The sequence below is a fragment of the Rhinatrema bivittatum genome, chromosome 4 (assembly GCF_901001135.1).
Source record: "Rhinatrema bivittatum chromosome 4, aRhiBiv1.1, whole genome shotgun sequence".
NCBI classification, from domain to species: Eukaryota; Metazoa; Chordata; class Amphibia; order Gymnophiona; family Rhinatrematidae; genus Rhinatrema; species Rhinatrema bivittatum.
In genome coordinates, this window is record NC_042618.1 from 345515948 (window position 1) to 345536691 (window position 20744).

General features: G+C 50.7%; 1 protein-coding gene across 4 annotated transcripts in view; it reads left to right on the forward strand.

Moving 5' to 3' along the window:
* The window catches only part of SPATA20 (spermatogenesis associated 20), a 297925-nt gene that overhangs the window by 64423 nt on the left and 212758 nt on the right, over positions 1 to 20744 (forward strand). For all 4 annotated transcript variants that reach the window (XM_029600642.1, XM_029600641.1, XM_029600640.1 and 1 more), the window contains 2 exons: positions 2754 to 2858; positions 19703 to 19777. In XM_029600642.1, coding sequence (XP_029456502.1) covers positions 2754 to 2858; positions 19703 to 19777 — 180 coding nt within the window. The remainder of the gene's footprint in view (positions 1 to 2753; positions 2859 to 19702; positions 19778 to 20744) is intronic.

Consider the following 20744-nt stretch of genomic DNA (forward strand, 5'->3'; position numbering starts at 1 on the left):
CACCGCATGATGTAAATACCTCCTGGTATAACTAGCCTCTGCTTCCGCTACCTAAACGAGTTAGCAAAGACTTCGCTTAGCTACTCTGCCTGCTCTAAGCTGCTAGCTTAGATGCTTCCTATCGCTAAGGGCCTCACTCCAGCAGAAGCTCTAGACACCCGCTCCTTGGGGGTCTCTCACTTCCTACTACCCTTCGGGGCCTCACGAACCCAGACAACCGCTCCTCGGGGGTCTTGTGTCTTATTCTTTCCAGTATATTGGACTATTGGGTACTCGCTCCTTGAGGGCCTATCCTCTTCATATCCTGCACCATGGATCTTCAGTCCCACCATTCTAACATCAGGAAGACACCTTCTCTCCGTGAGTACCGCTACGAACCCGCGCTCCAACTCCACCCATCAGCCGTGGCATTACCCGCTCTGCGGGCTCCTGCCTATCGTGAACATCTGGGTGAGACTATACTACTGAGCCTGTTGAGCGTATTGGCACCTCGTGGATCAGTGCCTTACCTTCCTGCATTACCATCTTTTACAGCAGTACAATAAAGACTCTATCCATTCTGTGTCTGCTAACTGTGTCAGCCAATCGCATTGGTTCCCCACCGGGCTCCTCCCCATGGGCGGAGTCATCTCCATTGCGACCAAGGGTCAACAGTGTCTCAAACACAACAATACATCTAGATCCTTGCCTGCAGCAGACTCTGTTAGTACAGTAATGGGCCCCCAAAACATATAACTCTTCTCCTGTAACTGCCTCTGTTGTTATAATGGTTAGTGTGACCACACCGTGAATATTGTATGCAATTCTTGTCACCACATCTCAGAAAGATACAACAAATTAGAAAAGGTGCACAGGAGGGCAACAAAAATGATAAAGGGAATGGGATGGCTCCATTATGAAGAAAGGGAATGGAACAGTTCTTCAGCTTGTAGGGGATATGATAGAGGTGTATAAAATCATAAGTGGGGTGGAACCGATAAATAGGGGATGGTTATTTACCCTTTTCATATAATAAACAAGGGAACACTCTATTAAACTAATTATTAGCAAATTTAAAACTAATTGGAGAAAGTATTTTTTCACTTAATAATCAATCTATGAAATTTGTTGCCAGATGATATGGTGAAGGTATCTAGCATAGCTGGGTTTAAAAGGGGTATCGAGGCAATGAAGACACATCAGGCAGGATTCATGGCAGGCAGGAAAAAGGGAAGGACCACTCCCGTGGGTCCCCTTTTTATTGTACATACATTCAAAAGCATACGATGTGTCATCACATCATTGGCTCCTCTCCCCATAGCATACAGACGTGTCACTACACTATTGGCTTGGCTCAGGGGGTGTGTACGGATCATTTCATTGGCTGCTGAATCCTATACCTCCTGTCTTTATCCTGCCTCTGACTAGGGGCAACTAGCTTTTCTTTCAGGCAATCAGGGTTAATTATAAGCTAGAGAAATACGTGACAGTCAGGTATCCTTTCCTTAGGCAGAGAGGTTTAAGCACTAGTGTTGCTTCATTTAATGCAAAGGTCAAGGAGAAGGGAAGTTAGTGTTAAACCCTGACATGGCCTGCTGGCAAGCTCATAATTCCCACAAGGGGTTTGGACAAATTCCTATAGGAAATGTCCATAAACAATTATTAGTCAGGTAGACTTGGGAAAACCACTGCTTATTCCCCGGGAGTGAGCAACAAGGAATGGATCCTTTATAGGTCCCTGGTGAGACTTCATTTGGAATACTGTGTTTGGTTCTGGAGACCGCACCTTCAAAAGGATATAAATTGGATGGAGTCGGTCCAGACGGTGGCTGCTAAAATGGTCAGTGGTCTTTATTCTAAAGCATATAGGGCAGACTTAAAAATCTAAACGTATAAATCCTTGAGGAAAAGCAGGATGAGGAGATATGATAGAGACATTTAAATACTTCCAAGGTATCAATGCACAGGAGGCAAGCCTCTTTCAACAGATAGGAGACTTTAAAATGAGGGGTCATGGGATGAGAGTGAAAGGGGGTAAATTCAGGAATAATATAAGGAAATAGTTTCTTAGATTACTCCTGAGTCTACTTCTTTTCACCTTCATGCATGGAGCAACCTCTATGTGGAGAAGGTCGATACAAGGACAGAAACTGAATTAAAGAAAGCATGGGACAAATTCAGGGGATCTCTGAGGGAGTGGTAGGGATTGTAGAGCTGAGCAGCTGGTGTATCTGGGCAGATTAGATGGACCATATGGTCTTTTTCTGCTATCACATTTCTATGGATTTACTGTTTGATATCAGCCAGGTACTTCCTAGTCACCTGGATTGGCTACTGACGGAGACAAAATGCTGGGCTTAATGGATCTTTGGTCTGACCCAACCTGGCACATCTTATGTTCTTATGTACAATACTAGGCACCCTACTACTTCTTGGTCCAATTCTGCAGCAGCCTTATGGTTCATTTCAGGAAACCCTTCCAGTCCATCACAGTCTCAAACTCTGTTCTCCTTTCTTAGTAATTCTTTTCTACATGTAATTGTACTAAATTGTATGATGGTTTTGTATTAGTGACCAATATTCATCAGTGTCTCAATTAATAGAAACCACCAAAAAATTCCAAGAGGATCCTAGGTTCCCAAAGATGAAATATAAGTTTGGGTTCCTGATGGTTCCTTGGAGCATTTTGTGATCCTCTTGCTGCAATAATTGCCGGTTGATGATAATTGTCCGGTCTACCTGATTTCAGAGCAAAGCTGTGTCTCTCTCTGCAGGGTTTTCACCGTTATTCTACCGATCAGACATGGCACGTGCCACACTTTGAGAAGATGCTGTATGATCAAGGGCAGCTTGCAGTGGTCTATGCAGAAGCATTCCAGGTACCCATAGTTTCTGGTCACCTATTGTGGATCAAACCTGTGTGGTTTGGTTGGAGGTTGGTATGGGGATTTGGCATGCAGGTGGAGATTTTGAGGTATGGATGGTAATTGCTGTGGGGTCTTAGGGTCTGTTGAGTTTTCTATGAGAATTTGGGCTGTTGGTAGAGATTACTGTGCAGTTTTCAGAATGTGAGTAGAGAATTTGGGATGGAGATTGAGACTGCTGTATAGGCAGAGATTTTTCTTTCAGAATCTAGGGGCTAAGATTGAGAAACCCCTATTTCGTGTACGTACCCGGATCAGTCCAGACCGTGGGTTGAGCCTCCTTTCCTGCAGGTAGAGACAGACTAAAACTGAGAGGATATCCTATATGAGGACAGAGCCTATCCTGTAACCCTTCAGTATTTGTCTGTCTCCAGCAGGTGGATCAGCTCACCCTTCGGTCTCCTGATTTAGGCTAGTCAGCCGTCTCTTCTTCCTTTCTTTGGATCAAGCAAGTACTTCTTCCTTAGGTTTTTGATTGGCTTTCTCTCTGAAAAAAAAATAGGAGTTAGTCTTTTTTTCTGTGTAGGAGACGGTTCCGTCTCCTGGCTCTTGCCGGACTCAGGGGGGCTTTGCCCCTTGTGCGGAGCATAGCCTGAGTCCGGAAGTGCTTCCAGGTGTGGGGACCGAGGCTGGTGGTCCAGTTCTCGTCTCCCCCCCCCACTCTGGCTGCCTAGGGAGCTTAGAGCTCCATTGCTGTGCTCAGTCTGTGTTTAAAAAAAAAATTAATTTAAAGAACAGCAATATAAGAACAATTTATTGGTACATTTTTTTAAGTTTTTACTTACCTTAGATTCGAACCGGCAGCCATACAGGCAGGAGTCAGCAGGTTTCTCTCCCCTGCTTCACTTCTGCTGGCGGGCTGCCAATCAAAGCTATTTTTACCTTTTTTTTCTCTCAGAGCGGCTCCTCTTCACGGTGGATGCTGCGGCCGGCAGCCTGCCTTGCTTGTGGGCAGACCTTGTCGCGCTTATCGCGCGAGGGGTTCTGCTCAGCCAGCCAGCCAGCCAGCCAGCCAGCCAGCCAGCCAGCCAGCCAGCCAGCCAGCCAGCCAGCCAGCCTGCCTGCCTGCCTGCCTGCCTGCCGGGTGAGGAATGCCCCTCCTCGGTAGGACAGGCAAATTTAGCCCGGGGATTGAATCCCCAGTGCATGGCCAGGCTGTTCCCGGGTCAGCAAAGCCCGGGAACAGCGGCCATCTTGGGTTTTTCTGCAGCTCTCGTTTCGGAGCTGCCTGGGGCTGGGGAGCCGGATTTTTGTGAGTCTCCCCCCGATTTGAGCCCCGAGGCCCCCCAGGATGGGATTCCTGACCTCCCCCTTCCCCAGGAAATCCAGGGCCCGTTTTTCTTTGGATTTTGTCCTCCTCCTGCACAAATCTTATTTAGCTAGCCTGCAGGAGGAGGAGGAAGGTCCCTCCCCTGGCCCCCCCTCCCCCCCCGCAAAATTTCCACGCTCCGCACCGTTGACTGCTTGCCCGGCCATGGAGCCTCCGGGGTCGCTTCGGGTGCGGGTGGTCCCGGGGGTGGCCCCCCCGACCCCCTGGTGGCCCCGGTTCTTCTGAATCTAGACCCCACGTCTGATTCAGCGAGTACTCTCCCGCCCCTGGAGGGGGACGATCCCAGGGTCCTCTGCATGTTTCAAAGGGAGGAGTTGGAGCCCCTCATCCCCCTTTGTCCTCCAGGAATTGGGGCTGGAGGGGCCCCCCACGGATACCCGTATGGCCTCCTTGCCCCAAAATATGGACCCGGTCCTGGCGGGACTCAGGGCTTCGGCAAGCGCTTTTCCATTTCATCCCATGCACAAGCTGCTGCTCCTGTGTGAATGGGAGGCTCCCAAAGCGGGACTCCAGGTGGGGTGTGCTATGGACAAGCTCTACCCCTGCTTAAAAATGTTGAAAGTTCCCACTGTGGACTCCTCGGACTCCACGGTCACCAAGCACACCACTATCCCTGTGGAGGGATCGATGGCTTTGAAGGACGGACAGGACTGTAAACTCAAGGCACATATGAAACGCATTTTTGAAGTCCTGGCTCTGGGGGTTCGTGCGACTATCTGCAGCAGTCTCATGCTGCGGGCAGGTCTCAGGTGAGTTCAACAATTACTCGGCACCCAGGACCTCCCGTCTGCAGAGGCGGAGCAGGCTGAACGTCTGGAAGCTGTCATCGCATATGGGGCTGATGCGCTCTATGACCTCCTCCACGTCCAGGCGAAGGCGATGGCCTCAGCGGTGTTCGCTAGACGACTCCTCTGGTTGCGCAATTGGTCGGCTGACCCGTCCTCCAAGGCACGGCTAGGCACGTTGCCCTTCAAAGGTAAGTTGCTTTTTGGAGAGGACCTTGAGAAGCTTATTGATTCCTTGGGGGAAAATAAGGTTCATAAGCTTCCGGAGGACCGGCCGAAACAATCACGCTCCTTTCCCTGTACGTACCAGGATCAGTCCAGACACCTGGGTTGTGACTCCGCACCAGCAGATGGAGACAGAGCAAGACTTGTCGGGCTCCCTACATATAGTAAGGCGCCACCCACAGCTCGTCAGTCTTTCTCTGTCTCCAGCAGATGGGGCAGGTTCACCCACAGGCTCTGAGGATCCCTGGGTAGTTGTTTAGCTAGTCAGGGTTGTTGGATTTGGTTTAATTTGGTTTAATCGTTTGGATTATTTAAAAAAAAAAAAAAAAAAAAGGAGAGTTATAGAAAGGCTTCGCTTGTCCTGAAAGCCTCCCAGGGGGGTTGCGAGGTCCTGAGGGGACTACCCCTCCCTGGTCGAGGCCGCTGCTGAGGGTTGAGGACCCGGCCTGTCTCTGGCAGCAGCGCCGGGGGTGACACCAGGGAGCCCGGTTCACTCACCCCCGCTGGACCGGACACTTCAGGACCAAGGTCAGCGGAAAGGTAGAAAAAAAAAAAAAAAGTGACTTTGTTTTCTTTCTTGCCGTTTTCGCCGTCTGTGAAGTTGGTTCTTGATTTTGCAGTGGGAGCGTTCCGCGGCCGTTTTTGATTTTTCTCTGGCCTCTTGGCGGTTTTGGCTGTCCGGGCCGGTGCGGTGCTTGCCGAGGGACGTTTCGGGCCGCGAGTGCGGCTCTGCGCGCGCGCGCAGGTGCCGTGCAGCGGGCTTTGTTTTTCTGGTTCTATCGGGCGGTGAAGGGCCGTGCGACGGCGGTCGGGGGGTTCACGCTCGACCGCGATCGCCGCCGCGCGCTGCTCCTGAAGGAGAAGGCAGGGCCGACCTGTCCCCGCTCAGCGCGGGAACGGCGGCCATTTTAGGGTCCGTAAGGGAGGCCACGCGGCAGGCGGTGGAAAATGGCGGCATGCCGCCGGCGTTGTCTCCCCAGCAGCGGGACCCCGGGGGGGATCCCCTGCGAGGGGGCTGCTCCTTCGGCGGTTTGGAGTCAGGAGGAGGCCTCCTCCGACTCTGAGGCCTCGTTTTCGTCGGCCCTCGCGGTGCCTTGAAGTAAATTAAAAAAAAAAAAAAAAAAAAGAGGAGATACATAAATCAATAGATTTATGCTCAAAACGGAGGGATCGTCGGTCAAAGGGTCGGTCTGATCCCCAGAAGTAGCGAGCGGGGGAGGGTCCCCAGAGACCCGTGGACCCGCTTGGAGAGCGGCGCTCGAGCCGCGGGGGCCCCCGGGAGACCAACTTGCTTGGGCTTCATCCGGGGACGTAGACCCTGATTTAGGGGCCCCGCGGGACGACGGTGCGCATGCGGACGCGGATACGATCCACGCGGGGCACAGTAAGGGCACCCCTGCGGTGGAGGGTGCCGACCCCAAGGTGGTGCGCTAGCAGCTCGCACAGCTTATTCCGGCTATTCTCCTGTAGGTGAGTGTGCATGCTCCACCCATGGAGCCATGCTCCACCCATGGAGCCTACAAAGGATTTACCACGATAGACCCGGTGCTGTTGGGCCTGACGGGACCCACCCCGGAGTTGGGCTTCAAGGTTAGTAAAGCTGTGGATAGCTGTACCCGTTGCCGGAGGACGCGCTGGATCCCCGCGTCTTCCACGAGTGGACGCAGCGGTTTCAGTGGTCACTAAACGGTCGACGATTCCGGTGACGGGGGCCACGACGCTCAAGGATATCCAAGACAGAAAGCTGGAGACTCAGCTCAAGAAAGTCTTTGGAGTTTTCGGCTCTGGGCGTACTGGCCTCTATTAGGCAAAGTCCGGGCGGGGCGGCGCAAGCAAGGCGAGCCTCTCGGGTGAGGAGGCGGCGCAAGCGGACAACTTGGTGGCGGTTATCAAGTACAGCGCGGAGGCGATGCACGACCTTCTGCGGCCTTCGGCTAGAGCCATGGTCTCTGCAATTTCGGACCAACGTCTCCTGTGGCTCCGTAGTTAGCGGTGGATGGATCTCCCAGGCACATCTAGGCTCGCTCTCTTTTAAGGGGCAGTTGTTACTTGGCAAGCAACTGGACGACCTGATGCAGTCCCTTGGTGAAGACCGGGCGTTCTAGTTGCCGGAGGACAGATACAGGGCCCGGACTTCGTTTTCCATAGGTCCCGCGTTGGGGGGCCCAGGAAGTCGCGGCCACAGAGATCGTCGGGGGGGCCCCGTATACATTTCGTTCCTCTCGACGGTCGTCCTGGTCCCATTCCTTTCGAGGAAAGACATTTGGACGGCAAGGCGGGTCCTCTTCAGGGACTGGTCCGAAGCCCGCCCAATGAAATGCGGAGGGCCCCTTCCCCGCAGCTGGCTCCATTGGTTACACCGGAGGTAGGAACCAGGTTGGCGCGGTTTTACGGGGAACGAGCCAGGATAATCATGGACCAGTGGGTCCTCAGCGTGATAAGACACGGTTACGCGTTACATTTGCTCGGGTTCCGGCGGATATAGTTCTGGTGTCCCCTTACGAGGGAGGCATCAAGCGTTGGCAGCCCGGGATACGCTGCGACGCCTGGAAGACCTGGGCGCGGTAGTTCCCGTGCCTCCGGGACAGCGTCATCTGGGCCGGTATCCCATTTACTTCATAGTGCCAAAGGGGGGCACTTTCTGACCCATCCTGGACCTCAACGGAGTCAACAGATGTCTCCGCGTCCCTCGATCCCAAATGGAGACGGTCCGCTCAGTCATAGCTTCGGTTCGACCAGGGGAATTCCTGGCATCGCTGGCTCTGACGGAGGCTTACCTCACATCGGGAATTCGGCCGTGCCTTCAACGCACGCCCGTCGCTGGATCTGACGGAGGCTTACCTCACATCGGGACTTCGGCCGTGCCTTCAACGCACGCCCCTACTTGGACGATTGGCTGGTTCGAGCCAAATCCGAAATGCAGTGCCGACAGGCAGTCGATAGAGTCCGGCAGCTCTTGCAGTCGCTCGGATGGGTGGTCTATCTCGCCAAGAGCCGGCTGGTCCCCACCCAAACCCTGGCTTACTTGGGAGCGCTGTTCGACACGATGCAAGGCAGGGTGTTTCGGTCCATGGAGCGGGTCTGCAGGCCGCAGGGTCCGGTGAGCCGGCCTGTCCCTCCGGATTCCGCAGGTGTGCGATTACCTGATGGTGTTGGGATCGATGGCGTCGTTGGGGGCGCTAGTCCCTTGGGCGGGCGCTCATCTACGTCTATTGCAATCCGCATTGCTCTCCCGCTGGAGGCCGGTGTCCGAGGAGTTTCTCTTCCCTCCCGCTCACGGATCAGGCGAGGTCCAGTTTGCAGTGGTGGCTCAAAATCAACAATCTGACACGCGGAGTGTCTCTGCTCATGCCCGCCTGGACGGTAGTCGCCACGGATGCCAGCTTATCCAGCTGGGGAGGCGGTCTTGCGGGGGCCGCTCGGTGCAGGGACAGTGGTCCAAGGCACAGTCACAGTGGTCCATCACTTGCTTGCAGACCAGACCGGTCACGTTGGGCACTACAGTCGTTCCTCCCTATGCTCCAGGGGACTTCGGTCAGAGTGTTGTCGGCCAATGCGTCCACAGTGGCGTATATCAATCACCAGGGCGGTACGAAGAGCCGTGCGATGGCGGAGCAGGCGCGGCTGCTAATGCTCTGGGCGGAAAGAACTCTGATCAACATCGCGGCGTCCCACATCGCAGGAGGGGACAATGTCCAAGCGGTTTTTCCTCAGTTGGCCTCGGTTGGCCCCGGGGAGTGGGAACTGCCGGAGATGGCTTACCACCTACGTTGCCAAAGGTGGGGAACGCCACACATGGATTTGATGGCCACAGGTCAGAATGCCCAGGCTCCCCGATTCTTCAGTCGACGGTGAGAACGAGGAGCCGAAGGGGTAGATGCGCTGGTACTCCCTTGGCCCACGGACGTTCTCCTATAGGTTCCCTTCCTGGCCTCTGATAGGCAAAGTCCTTCGTCGAATAGAATTGCATCCGGCGGAGATGGGCATGGTCAGGGGGGTGCCGGAGTGGTCACGACGGCCATGGTTCGCGGACCTCTTGCTCTTGGCAATGTCGGCTCCTCTCCGTTTTCGGGGGGACGCGGGGTCCGGTATGTTTGGAGGACGTGGCTCGCTTCTGTCTCGCGGCGTGGCTTTGAGAGAAAACGTTTAAAGACAAAGGGATAGTTGGTTGCGGTGGTAGCTACCTTGCGGAGTTCTAGGCAGCGGTCTACGTCTTTTGACTACGTCCGGGTCCGGATGGTGTTTGACGATTGGTGTAGATCGCGTGAAGTGAATCCGGGGTTACCATCCGTGCCGGATATCCTCGCTTTCTTCAGGCATGCAGCGCCCTCCGAGTACAGGTAGTGGCGCTTGGCTGTCTCGGAGGAAAGGTGCACGGTCGGTCGCTGGCTCTTCATCCAGACGTGGCGCGTTTTCTTCGTGGAGCTACGCATTTGCGGCCTCGGTTGCAGCATCTTGTCCTTCCTGGACTCTTAATTTGGTGCTCTCTGCTCGGTGCCCATCGCCTTTAGGAGGGCGACACTAACAGACCTTACCCTGAAGGTGGGTTTTGTTCTCGTAGCATTTGCGTCGGCGAGGAGAGTTTCAGGTTACAGGCGTTACCTTGTCGAGAGCCGTTTGTGCGCTTCTCGGATTCTGGAGTCTCTCTACGGACCGTTCCTTCGTCCCTTCCGAAGGTGGTGTCTGCTTGTCTTTTGAACCAGCCGGTTGAATGGCCTGCTTTCCTGTGGGCCCGCGGGCTGATCCGGACGCCAAGGTGTTGGTGAAGCTTGATGTCCGCAGAGTTCTGCTCCGTTTTCTGGAGGTATCGAATCCTTCCGGGTTTCGGACCAGTTTTTTGTTTTTCGGGTCCAAAGCAGGCCGGCGCTGTTTCTCGAGTGTCTGTTTCTCAGTGGCTGAGGGCAGCTGTTTTCTCCTGCGTACCTATTGAACGGTAAGCCTGTTCCGGTGAGCCTCCGCGCTCACTTGGCGCGAGCTCAGTCTACCTCGTGGGCGGAATCTTCGCACGTGTCGCCACTGGAGTTTTCGCAGGGCGGCAATTTGGAAGTCGTTGCATACGTTTTGCTCGACACTATCGGCTGGATGTTCAGAACCTGGATTCAGGGGGTTTCGGGGGGAGAGTTCTGCGAGCGGGACTCTCTGGTTCCCTCCCTCGGTAGTTCAGCTCTGGTACATCCCAGGTGTCTGGACTGATCCTGGTACGTACAGGGAAAGGAAAATTAGTTTCTTACCTGATAATTTTCGTTCCTGTAGTACCAAGGATCAGTCCAGGCTCCCGCCCAGGTATTGTTTTCGGTTTAAGAAGAGTCCGCTCGGTGGGTTTCGATTGTTTTCAGTATCTGTTGTTGGTCCTCTGGTTCTGGAAGTTCTGATCCAGCTGAGGATTTTTGGTTGAATCGGCCCTAGTGTGGGGCGGTATAGTTAGTTAGTTTTGGTTTCATTGCAGTTTTGCTTTGACATTCGTACGACTGACGAGCTGTGGGTGGCGCCTTACTATATGTGAGGGTGCCCGACAAGTCTTGCTCTGTCTCCATCTGCTGGTGCGGAGTCACAACCCAGGTGTCTGGACTGATCCTTGGTACTACAGGAACGAAAATTATCAGGTAAGAAACTAATTTTCCTTTACACCCTCCCGTCCTCGTTTCTGGGACAGAGACGGTATATGCCATGCGGACCAGGTGGCTCCTTCAGGGGTTATTCTTCTTGGTCTCAGTCTTGGTCGCAGCCCTTTCATAGGCATCGCTCCTTTCGCGAGGGCCAGCCTGCGTGCTCCACCCCTAAGCCTGCAACACAATGAAGTTTAGTCGACCAATTCCTCGGTCCCTTTTCTGGGTGCCCACCTCTCCCTTTTTTTCGAGGAATGGGTCAAAATCACATCGGACCAGTGGGTCCTCGACATTGTCCGAGATGGTTACGCCTTCAAGCTCATTTGCAACCTACCGGATCTCTTTCTATTCTCCCCATGCGGGCGTCTCAAACGGGAAGCGGTAGAACCAGACCCTCACCAGACTACTGAGTCTGGGAGCAGTGGCCCCGGTTCCGGAAAAGGAGCTCGGCGCAGGCCAGTATTCTATTTACTTCGTGGTTTCCAAGAAGGACAGGGCTTTTCGGCCGATCTTAGAACTCAAAAGGGTCAACCGGGCCCTCAAGATCCCACATTTTCGCAAGGAAATCTTGCGAGCGATCATCGCAGCGATTCGCCCCGGAGAGTTCCTCGCCTCGCTCGATTTGACAGAGGCGTACTTCCATATCCCGATTCACCGCGATTACCAGAAGTATCTTCGCTTCCACATCCTCAACTGGGATTTCCAGTTTCGGGCACTGCCTTAAGAACATAAGAACATGCCATACTGGGTCAGACCAAGGGTCCATCAAGCCCAGCATTCTGTTTCCAACAGTGGCCAATCCAGCCCATAAGAACCTGGCAAGTACCCAAAAACTAAGTCTATTCCATGTTTCCGTTGCTAGTAATAGCAGTGGCTATTTTCTAAGTCAACTTAATTAATAGAAGGTAATGGACTTCTCCTCCAAGAACTTATCCAATCCTTTTTTAAACCCAGCTACCCTAACTGCACTAACCATGTCCTCTAGCAGCAAATTCCAGAGTTTAATTGTGCGTTGAGTGAAAAAGAACTTTCTCCGATTAGTTTTAAATGTGCCACATGCTAACTTCTTGGAGTGCCCCCTAGTCTTTCTATTATCCGAAAGAGTAAAAAACCGATTCACATCTACCCGTTCTAGACCTCTCATGATTTTAAACACATCTATCATATCCCCCCTCAGCCTACTCTTCTCCAAGCTGAAAAGTCCTAACCTCTTTAGTCTTTCCTCATAGGGGAGCTGTTCTATTCCCCTTATCATTTTGGTAGCCCTTCTCTGTACCTTCTCCATCGCAATTATATCTTTTTTGAGATGCGGCGACCAGAATTGTACACAGTATTCAAGGCGCGGTCTCACCATGGAGCGATACAGAGGCATTATGACATTTTCCGTTTTATTCACCATTCCCTTTCTAATAATTCCCAACGTTCTTTTTGCTTTTTTGACTGCCGCAGCACACTGAACCGACGATTTCAATGTGTTATCCACTATGACGCCTAGATCTCTTTCTTGGGTAGTAGCACCTAATATGGAACCTAACATTGTGTAACTATGGCATGGGTTATTTTTCCCTATATGCATCACCTTGCACTTATCCACATTAAATTTCATCTGCCATTTGGATGCCCAATTTTCCAGCCTCACAAGGTCTTCCTGCAATTTATCACAATCTGCTTGTGATTTAACTACTCTGAACAGTTTTGTATCATCTGCAAATTTGATTACCTCACTTGTCGTATTTCTTTCCAGATCATTTATAAATATATTGAATATTAAGGGTCCCAATACAGATCCCTGAGGCACTCCACTGCCCACTCCCTTCCACTGAGAAAATTGTCCATTTAATCCTACTCTCTGTTTCCTGTCTTTTAGCCAGTTTGTAATCCACGAAAGGACATCGCCACCTATCCCATGACTTTTTACTTTTCCTAGAAGCCTCACATGAGGAACTTTGTCAAACGCCTTCTGAAAATCCAAGTACACTACATCTACCGGTTCACCTTTATCCACATGTTTATTAACTCCTTCAAAAAAGTGAAGCAGATTTGTGAGGCAAGACTTGCCTTGGGTAAAGCCATGCTGACTTTGTTCCATTAAACCATGTCTTTCTATATGTTCTGTGATTTTGATGTTTAGAACACTTTCCACTATTTTTCCTGGCACTGAAGTCAGGCTAACCGGTCTGTAGTTTCCCGGATCGCCCCTGGAGCCCTTTTTAAATATGGGGGTTACATTAGCTATCCTCCAGTCTTCAGGTACAATGGATGATTTTAATGATAGGTTACAAATTTTTACTAATAGGTCTGAAATTTCATTTTTTAGTTCCTTCAGAACTCTGGGGTGTATACCATCCGATCCAGGTAATTTACTACTCTTAAGTTTGTCAATCAGGTCTACCGCATCTTCTGGTTCACCGTGATTTGGTTCAGTCCATCTGAATCATTTCATTTTCTTTACGTATGTGAATTATGTTTATGTTATATACTTAAATTTGTTTTATTATGTATGTAAACTTGTAAACCATCAAGACGGACACGTAAGTGACCCCATGTGCGGTATATAAAAAACTTTTAAATAAATAAATAAATAAATAAATCATTACCCATGAAAACCTTCTCCCGTATGGGTACCTCTCCAACATCCTCTTCAGTAAACACCGAAGCAAAGAAATCATTTAATCTTTCCGCGATGGTCTTATCTTCTCTACGTGCCCCTTTAACCCCTCGATCTGCTTCGGATACATTTAAAAATGTTTTTACTGTGAGTTTTTGCCTCTACGCCCAACTTCTTTTCAAATTCTCTCTTGGCCTGTCTTATCAATGTCTTACATTAACTTGCCAACGTTTATTCATTATCCTATTTTCTTCTGTTGGATCCTTCTTCCAATTTTTGAATGAAGATCTTTTGGCTAAAATAGCTTCTTTCATCTCCCCTTTTAACCATGCCGGTAATCATTTTGCCTTCTTTCCACCTTTCTTAATGTGTGGAATACATCTGGATTGTGCTTCTAGGATGGTATTTTTTAACAGTGACCACTCCTCTTGCACACTTTTTACTTTTGTAGCTGCTCCTTTCAGTTTTTTTCTAACTATTTTTCTCATTTTATCAAAGTTTCCCTTTTGAAAGTTTAGCACGAGAGCCATGGATTTGCTTACTGTCCCCCTTCCAGTCATTAAATCAAATTTGATCATATTATGATCATTATTGCCAAGTGGCCCCACCACCGTTACCTCTCTCACGAAATCCTGTTCTCCACTGAGAATTAGATCTAAAATTGCTCCCTCTCTCGTCGGTTCCTGAACCAATTGTTCCATAAAGCTATCATTTATTCCATCCAGGAACTTTATCTCTCTAGCGTGTCCCGATGATACATGTACCCAATCAATATTGGGGTAATTGAAGTCTAAAAGAAGAAGAAGCAAAAACCTTGCACATCCGCAAGTATCAAAGTACACTGGTGCAGGATAAATTTCGTCACCACCAGAAAATTCACAGTAACACTTTATTCAGGTTCCAACAGGAAGAAGTAAATCAATGTAGATATGGCAACTCCATGAGTTAAATGGCAAGCATATTACAGCGGTCCCCCGACACGGTCCCGTGTTTCACTAGGCTGCATCGGGAGGGACCAACGCGGAGATTCTAAACTCCACTGATTACTGCTAGAAGATTAGAATCTCCGCGTTGGTCCCTCCCGATGCAGCCTAGCGAAACACGGGACCGTGTCGGGGGACCGCTGTAATATGCTTGCCATTTAACTCATGGAGTTGCCATATCTACATTGATTTACTTCTTCCTGTTGGAACCTGAATAAAGTGTTACTGTGAATTTTCTGGTGGTGACAAAATTTATCCTGCACCAGTGTACTTTGGTAATTGAAGTCTCCCATTATTACCGCACTACCAATTTGGTTAGCTTCCCTAATTTCTCTTAGCATTTCACTGTCAGTCTCACCATCTTGACCAGGTGGACGGTAGTATACTCCTATCACTATAGTCTTCCCCGACACACAAGGGATTTCTACCCATAAAGATTCAATTGTGCATTTAGTCTCATGCAGGATGTTTATCCTGTTGGACTCTATGCCATCCCGGACATAAAGCACCACACTGCCTCCCGGGTGCTCCTCTCTGTCATTGCGATATAATTTGTACCCCGGTATAGCACTGTCCCATTGGTTGTCCTCCTTCCACCATGTCTCTGAGATGCCAATTAAGTCTATGTCATCATTCACTGCTATACATTCTAATTCTCCCATCTTACTTTTTAGACTTCTGGCATTAGCATACAAACATTTCAAAGTTTGTTTTTTGTTTGTATTTTCATTCTGCTTTTTAATTGATAGGGATAAGTTAGAATTTTTTAGCTCAGGTGAGTTTTTAGTTACAGGCACTTGGACTACTTTTCTTATTATTGGAACCTCACTGTCGGGATGCCCTAATTCTAATGCATCATTAGTATCCTTTGAAGATACCTCTCTCCGAACCATGCACTGCTGAGTGCATGGTTCGGAGAGAGGTATCTTCAAAGTCACTCAGCAGTGCATGCACTGCTGAGTGACTGTCGGCTTTCCCCTTTGTTCTAGTTTAAAAGCTGCTCTATCTCCTTTTTAAAGGTTAGCGCCAGCAGTCTGGTTCCACCCTGTTTAAGGTGGAGCCCATCCCTTCGGAAGAGACTCCCCCTTCCCCAAAAGGTTCCCCAGTTCCTAACAAAATGGAATCCCTCTTCCTTGCACCATCGTCTCATCCATGCATTGAGACTCTGGAGCTCTTCCTGCCTCTGGTGACCTGCGCATGGAACAGGGAGCATTTCAGAGAATGCTACCCTGGAGGTTCTGGATTTAAGATCTCTACCTAAGAGCCTAAATTTGGCTTCCAGAACCTCCCTCCCACATTTTCGTATGTCGTTGGTGCCTACATGTACCACGACAGCTGGCTCCTCCCCAGCACTGTCTAAAATCCTATCTAGGTGACGCGTGAGGTCCGCCACCTTCGCACCAGGTAGGCATGTTACCAGGCGATCCTCACACCCACCAGCCACCCAGCTGTCTACATTCCTAATAATCGAATCTCCAACTATGATGGCCAACCTAACCCTTCCCTCCTGGGCAGTAGGCCTTGAGGAGATATCCTCGGTACGAAAGGACAGTGCATCACCTGGAGAGCAGGTCCTTGCTACAGGATCCTTTCCTGCTACACCAAGTTGATGTTCTCCAATCATGAGACCTTCTTCCTCCAAGGCAGCACCAGGGCTGCCAGTCTGAAGTTGGGACTTGGCTACTATGTCCCTGAAGGTCTCATCTATATACCTCTCTATCTGCCTCAGCTCCTCCAGGTCTGCCACTCTAGCCTCCAGAGAACGGACTCATTTTCTGAGAGCCAGGCGCTCTTTGCATCGCATGCACATGTACAACTTCTCACTGGTGGGTAAAAAATCATACATGTGACACTCTATGCAAAAGATTGGGAAGCCCCCCTCTTGCTGCTGGACTGCTGCCTTCATCTCAATTTTGATCAGTTCCTAGTTAAGTTTTAGGTTGCTATGGGAGTAAGAATGTGTCTAATTAACGTCCTTTAAATGTATTAGTGAATTCACTATATGTCTGGTAGTGGCCTACAGGGGTCTGATCAAACTCTCAATAAAGTTTTTGTTGGGTTTTTTTTTTTTTTGTGAAAGTGGCACTTGCCTATAAATTAAAGGATGAGCTGGGGTAGGAGGGCACCTCGCACCTTCACCAAGGTCATGGTGGTGGTGGCGGCGGCCCTTCGCTGGGAAAGCATCCTAGTTCACCCCTATCTGGACGACTGGCTTGTACGGGTCAAGTCGGAGGCTCTTTGCAAACAGGCGGTGGATCGGGTATTAGCCCTCCTCGCTTCTCTCGGGTGAATAGTGAATTTTTCCAAGAGCAACTTTCAGCCCTCCCAGGAGTTAGAGTTCCTGGGAGCCCACTTCGACACTTGTGTGGGCAAGGTCTTCTTGCCTTGTGTGCGGGCCCTCAAGTTGATCGACCAGATTCGGAATCTGCTCTCGCTGCCTCTTCCATCGGTCTGGGAATACTTCCAGGCCCTAGGGTCCATGGCTTCCACCATCGACCTAGTCCCCTGGGCTTTTGCTCATATGCGACCATTACAGAAAGCTTTGCTATCCCGTTGGCAACCGGTGTCGGAACAGTTTCACATAATCCTCCCTCTTTCGGCCTCTACCGTCGCCGACTTGCAGTGGTGGCTTTCGCTTCCCCATCTTCTCCGGGGAATGCCCCTTCAAGCTCCGCAGTGGACGATAGTAACCACAGACACCAGTCTCTTGGGCTGGGGTGCGGTCTGCCTGTCCCGGTCCACACAGGGGATCTGGTTGCCAATTCAGACTTGCTGGCACATCAATCGGTTGGAGGCCCGGGCGGTGCATCTGGCTCTGCAGGAGTTCCTGCCCCTCATACGCGGCAAAGCAGTGAGAGTGCTGTCCGACAACTCCACCACCGTGTCTTACATCAATCGTCAGGGGAGCACCCGCAGTCGCCTGGTGGCCCTAGAAGCCAGCCGTCTCTTCGCCTGGGCAGAACGACACCTGGAGTGCCTGACGGCCTCCCACATTGCGGGCAAGGAGAATGTCCAGGCCGATTTTCTCAGTCACCAATTGCTCGATCCGGGAGAGTGGGAACTCTTGGACGCCACCTTGGATCTGATTGTTGGCAGGTGGGGTCCCCCCCACCTGGACTTAATGGCGACCTTGCTCAATGCCAAGGCCAATCGGTTCTTCAGCCACTGGAGAGAGCATGGCTCGGAGGGCGTGGATGCTTTGGCTCTCCCTTGGCCCGCGGACGTCCTTCTGTACGTGTTTCCTCTGTGGCCTCTGGTGGGAAAAGTTCTCGGGAGAATAGAACTCCACCGAGGGCCAGTGGTTCTGGTAGCACCCAAATGGCCTCGCAGGCCATGGTTCGCAGATCTCGTCAACCTGGCGACGGACGGATGTCTGCGACTAGGCCATCTTCCTCGTCTACTTCGGCAGGGGCCCGTATTTTTCGACCGGGCCGATCGCTTCTGTCTAGCGGCCTGGCTTTTGAACGGCGGCGCCTGAGGCGTAAGGGCTACAAGGAAGAGGTCATCTCCACCTTGCTTCGAGCCCGGAAGCAGTCGACTTCTCTAGCCTACGTGCGCGTTTGGAAGGTCTTTGAGACTGTTTGTGAAGAGTCAGGTGTCTCAGTGCTCTCCGCCCCGGTCTCGTTGGTCCTTTCCTTTCTTCAGAAGGGTCTCTCCAAGGGCCTCTCCTTCAGTTCTCTGCACGTGCAAGTTTCCGCTCTCGGCTCTCTCCTCGGACGGGTCGAGGGTCATCCTTTAGCGGGCCACCCAGATGTGGTTCGGTTCTTGAAGGGAGTCAAACACCTGTGTCCGCCCGCTCGCAATACTTGCCCCGTCGTGGAGTCTTAATCTGGTCCTCCAGGCCCTCTGTTCTGCTCCGTTCGAGCCTCTCCGTCGGGCTACGGTAAAGGACCTCATGCTCAAGGCAGTTTTTCTTGTTTCTATCACCTCCGCTCGGCGGGTCTCTGAGATTCAAGCGTTGTCCTGTCGGGAACCTTTTTTATGCTTCTCCAATTCAGGGGTTTCCCTCAAGACGGTGCCCTCCTTCTTGCCGAAGGTTGTGTCCACCTTCCATGTCAACCAGTCGGTAGAGCTCCCAGCGTTTTCTCCGGAGGAGATTGCAGGTACCGCTGGAGGCGACCTTCGTAAACTGTATGTCAAACGAGTTCTACTCAGGTATCATCAGGTCACCAATGACTTTCGTATCTTGGACCATCTTTTTGTACTCTGGAGTGGTCCCAATCGGGGCAAACCGGCTTCTAAGACCACTATCGCACGGTGGTTGAAACCATTTCCTCGGCCTATCTTTGTCAAGGTCGGGCGGTTCCGGAGGGTCTAAAGGCTCATTCGCTACGTTCTCAAGCTACTTACTGGGCGGAGAGCCAATCGGTCTCTCCGCAAGAGATTTGCAGGGCAGCCACATGGACGTCCCTGCATACATTTGCTCGACACTACCGTCTGGATGTGCAAGTGCCGGTTTTTGGCTCCTTTGGGCGGCAAGTGCTTCGAGCGGGACTGTCTCTGTCCCACCCGGGATAGGGAAGCTTTGGTCCATCCCACGGTCTGGACTGATCCGGGTACGTACAGGGAAAGGAAAATTAGTTCTTACCTGTTAATTTTCGTTCCTGTAGTACCACGGATCAGTCCAGACGCCCTTCCCTGTTTGTCTTTCTTTTCTGTCCTCTCGAAGCTTGTTTCTTGCAGATTCGCAGATTTGGATACTTCCTTCTTCGCAAGAATACTGAGCAATTACACCAGAAGCCTTGGTTGTTCAAGTACTAAGTATATGCAAGAGCGGATAGTCATACCATGTTTCTTACATTGTTCTATAGTTACTCTTTTGAGCTTTATGGTTACTTGCTTGATCCTATTCTGGTTTTGTTGTTTTCTGCTTTGACAATGGTTATACTAAAGGGTTACAGGATAGGCTCTGTCCTCATATAGGATATCCTTTCAGTTTTAGTCTGTCTCCACCTGCTGGAAAGGAGGCTCAACCCACGGTCTGGACTGATCCGTGGTACTACAGGAACGAAAATTAACAGGTAGGAACTAATTTTCCTTTGCTAAAGTTGGCACTGGTGTCCCTCTTGGCCTATTCCATAGTACTGCAGAGGTGCAGGTATGATGAAGGGACTTCTGTCATGTCTCCTGCATTTACACGGCAAATGTAAAATATATGAGCTACTTTTTCCTGTGTCAGTTGTTTAGTGATAAGATTCTAATTTATATGATTTGATATGCCCTTATTTATTGAGATGAAAAAAATGTCTTTTTTTAAAACAGATTTCTGGTGATGAATTCTTTGCAGATGTTGCTCGAGATATTCTGTGCTATGTCTCTCGGGATCTGAGTGACAAGGTAAGTCATTATCTGAGGTCAGGCTCCTGTGCTGGGATAAAACCTTTCATCACAGCTGCCAGGCCCTGTCTCTGCAAGAGAAAAAAATTACTAACGTATACCTGATAATGACATATTCCTCGTTCCCCCTCTCTCTGACTTCCCACAATATTCCTGCTGGCCAGGATAGAGGTTTTCTGTGATAACTGTCTAGCTAGGACTGAGATTGCTTGGGTTAGGTGGGGGTTTTTGCTGCTACCCTGATTTTTTCTCACCCTTCCAAGGTGATTGTCTGAGTGACTGTGGTTCCCCCGTGCTAGCTGAAGAAGTGTTCTTTCAAGCCAGCATCACCCCTATAGTGGGAGTCATCTTCCCTCTATCTGACCGGCTTATCTTTGCACCCTACTGAGCCAGGGAACCCAAACAAAAGTCTCCTGTACTGAGGAGAACATGTTCAAGGTTTGTACATTCTTTTGTAGGGTTATCTGCACTGCCTACTGATCACTCCTTCTCCTTGGTGACCCTCTTTGCTCCATCCCTGTATCAGACCATGCCTGCTGGGTCACAAGGCATTATCCTTATGAATTCTCTTCTTCGCTGTACGTGCCCGAATCAGTCCAGACTGTGGGTTGTGCCTCCCTTTCAGCAGATGGAGACAGAGAAAAACTTGAAGGGCACCCCCTCTTAATGCGATGTGCCACCTGCGTCCCTTCAATATTTCTCTGTCTCCAGCAGATGAAGGTGGCAGAACCTGCGGTCCTCTTATAGCTTAAAAAAAAAAAGGCGGATTCTCAAATTCAGGGATTCCTTCTGTTTTCAATAGTTTGGATCAAACAAGTTTAAAAAAAAAGAAGAAGAGGAAGTCAACTGTGCTGTTCATTCCAGGGGGTAGGCAGGTCCTAGGAGGACGATCCCCCCCCCCCGGTTGTAGGGTGAGCTAGGGGTTAGAGGCCCAGTAGCGCATGGTCCCCAGGAGATGTGGCCTGGC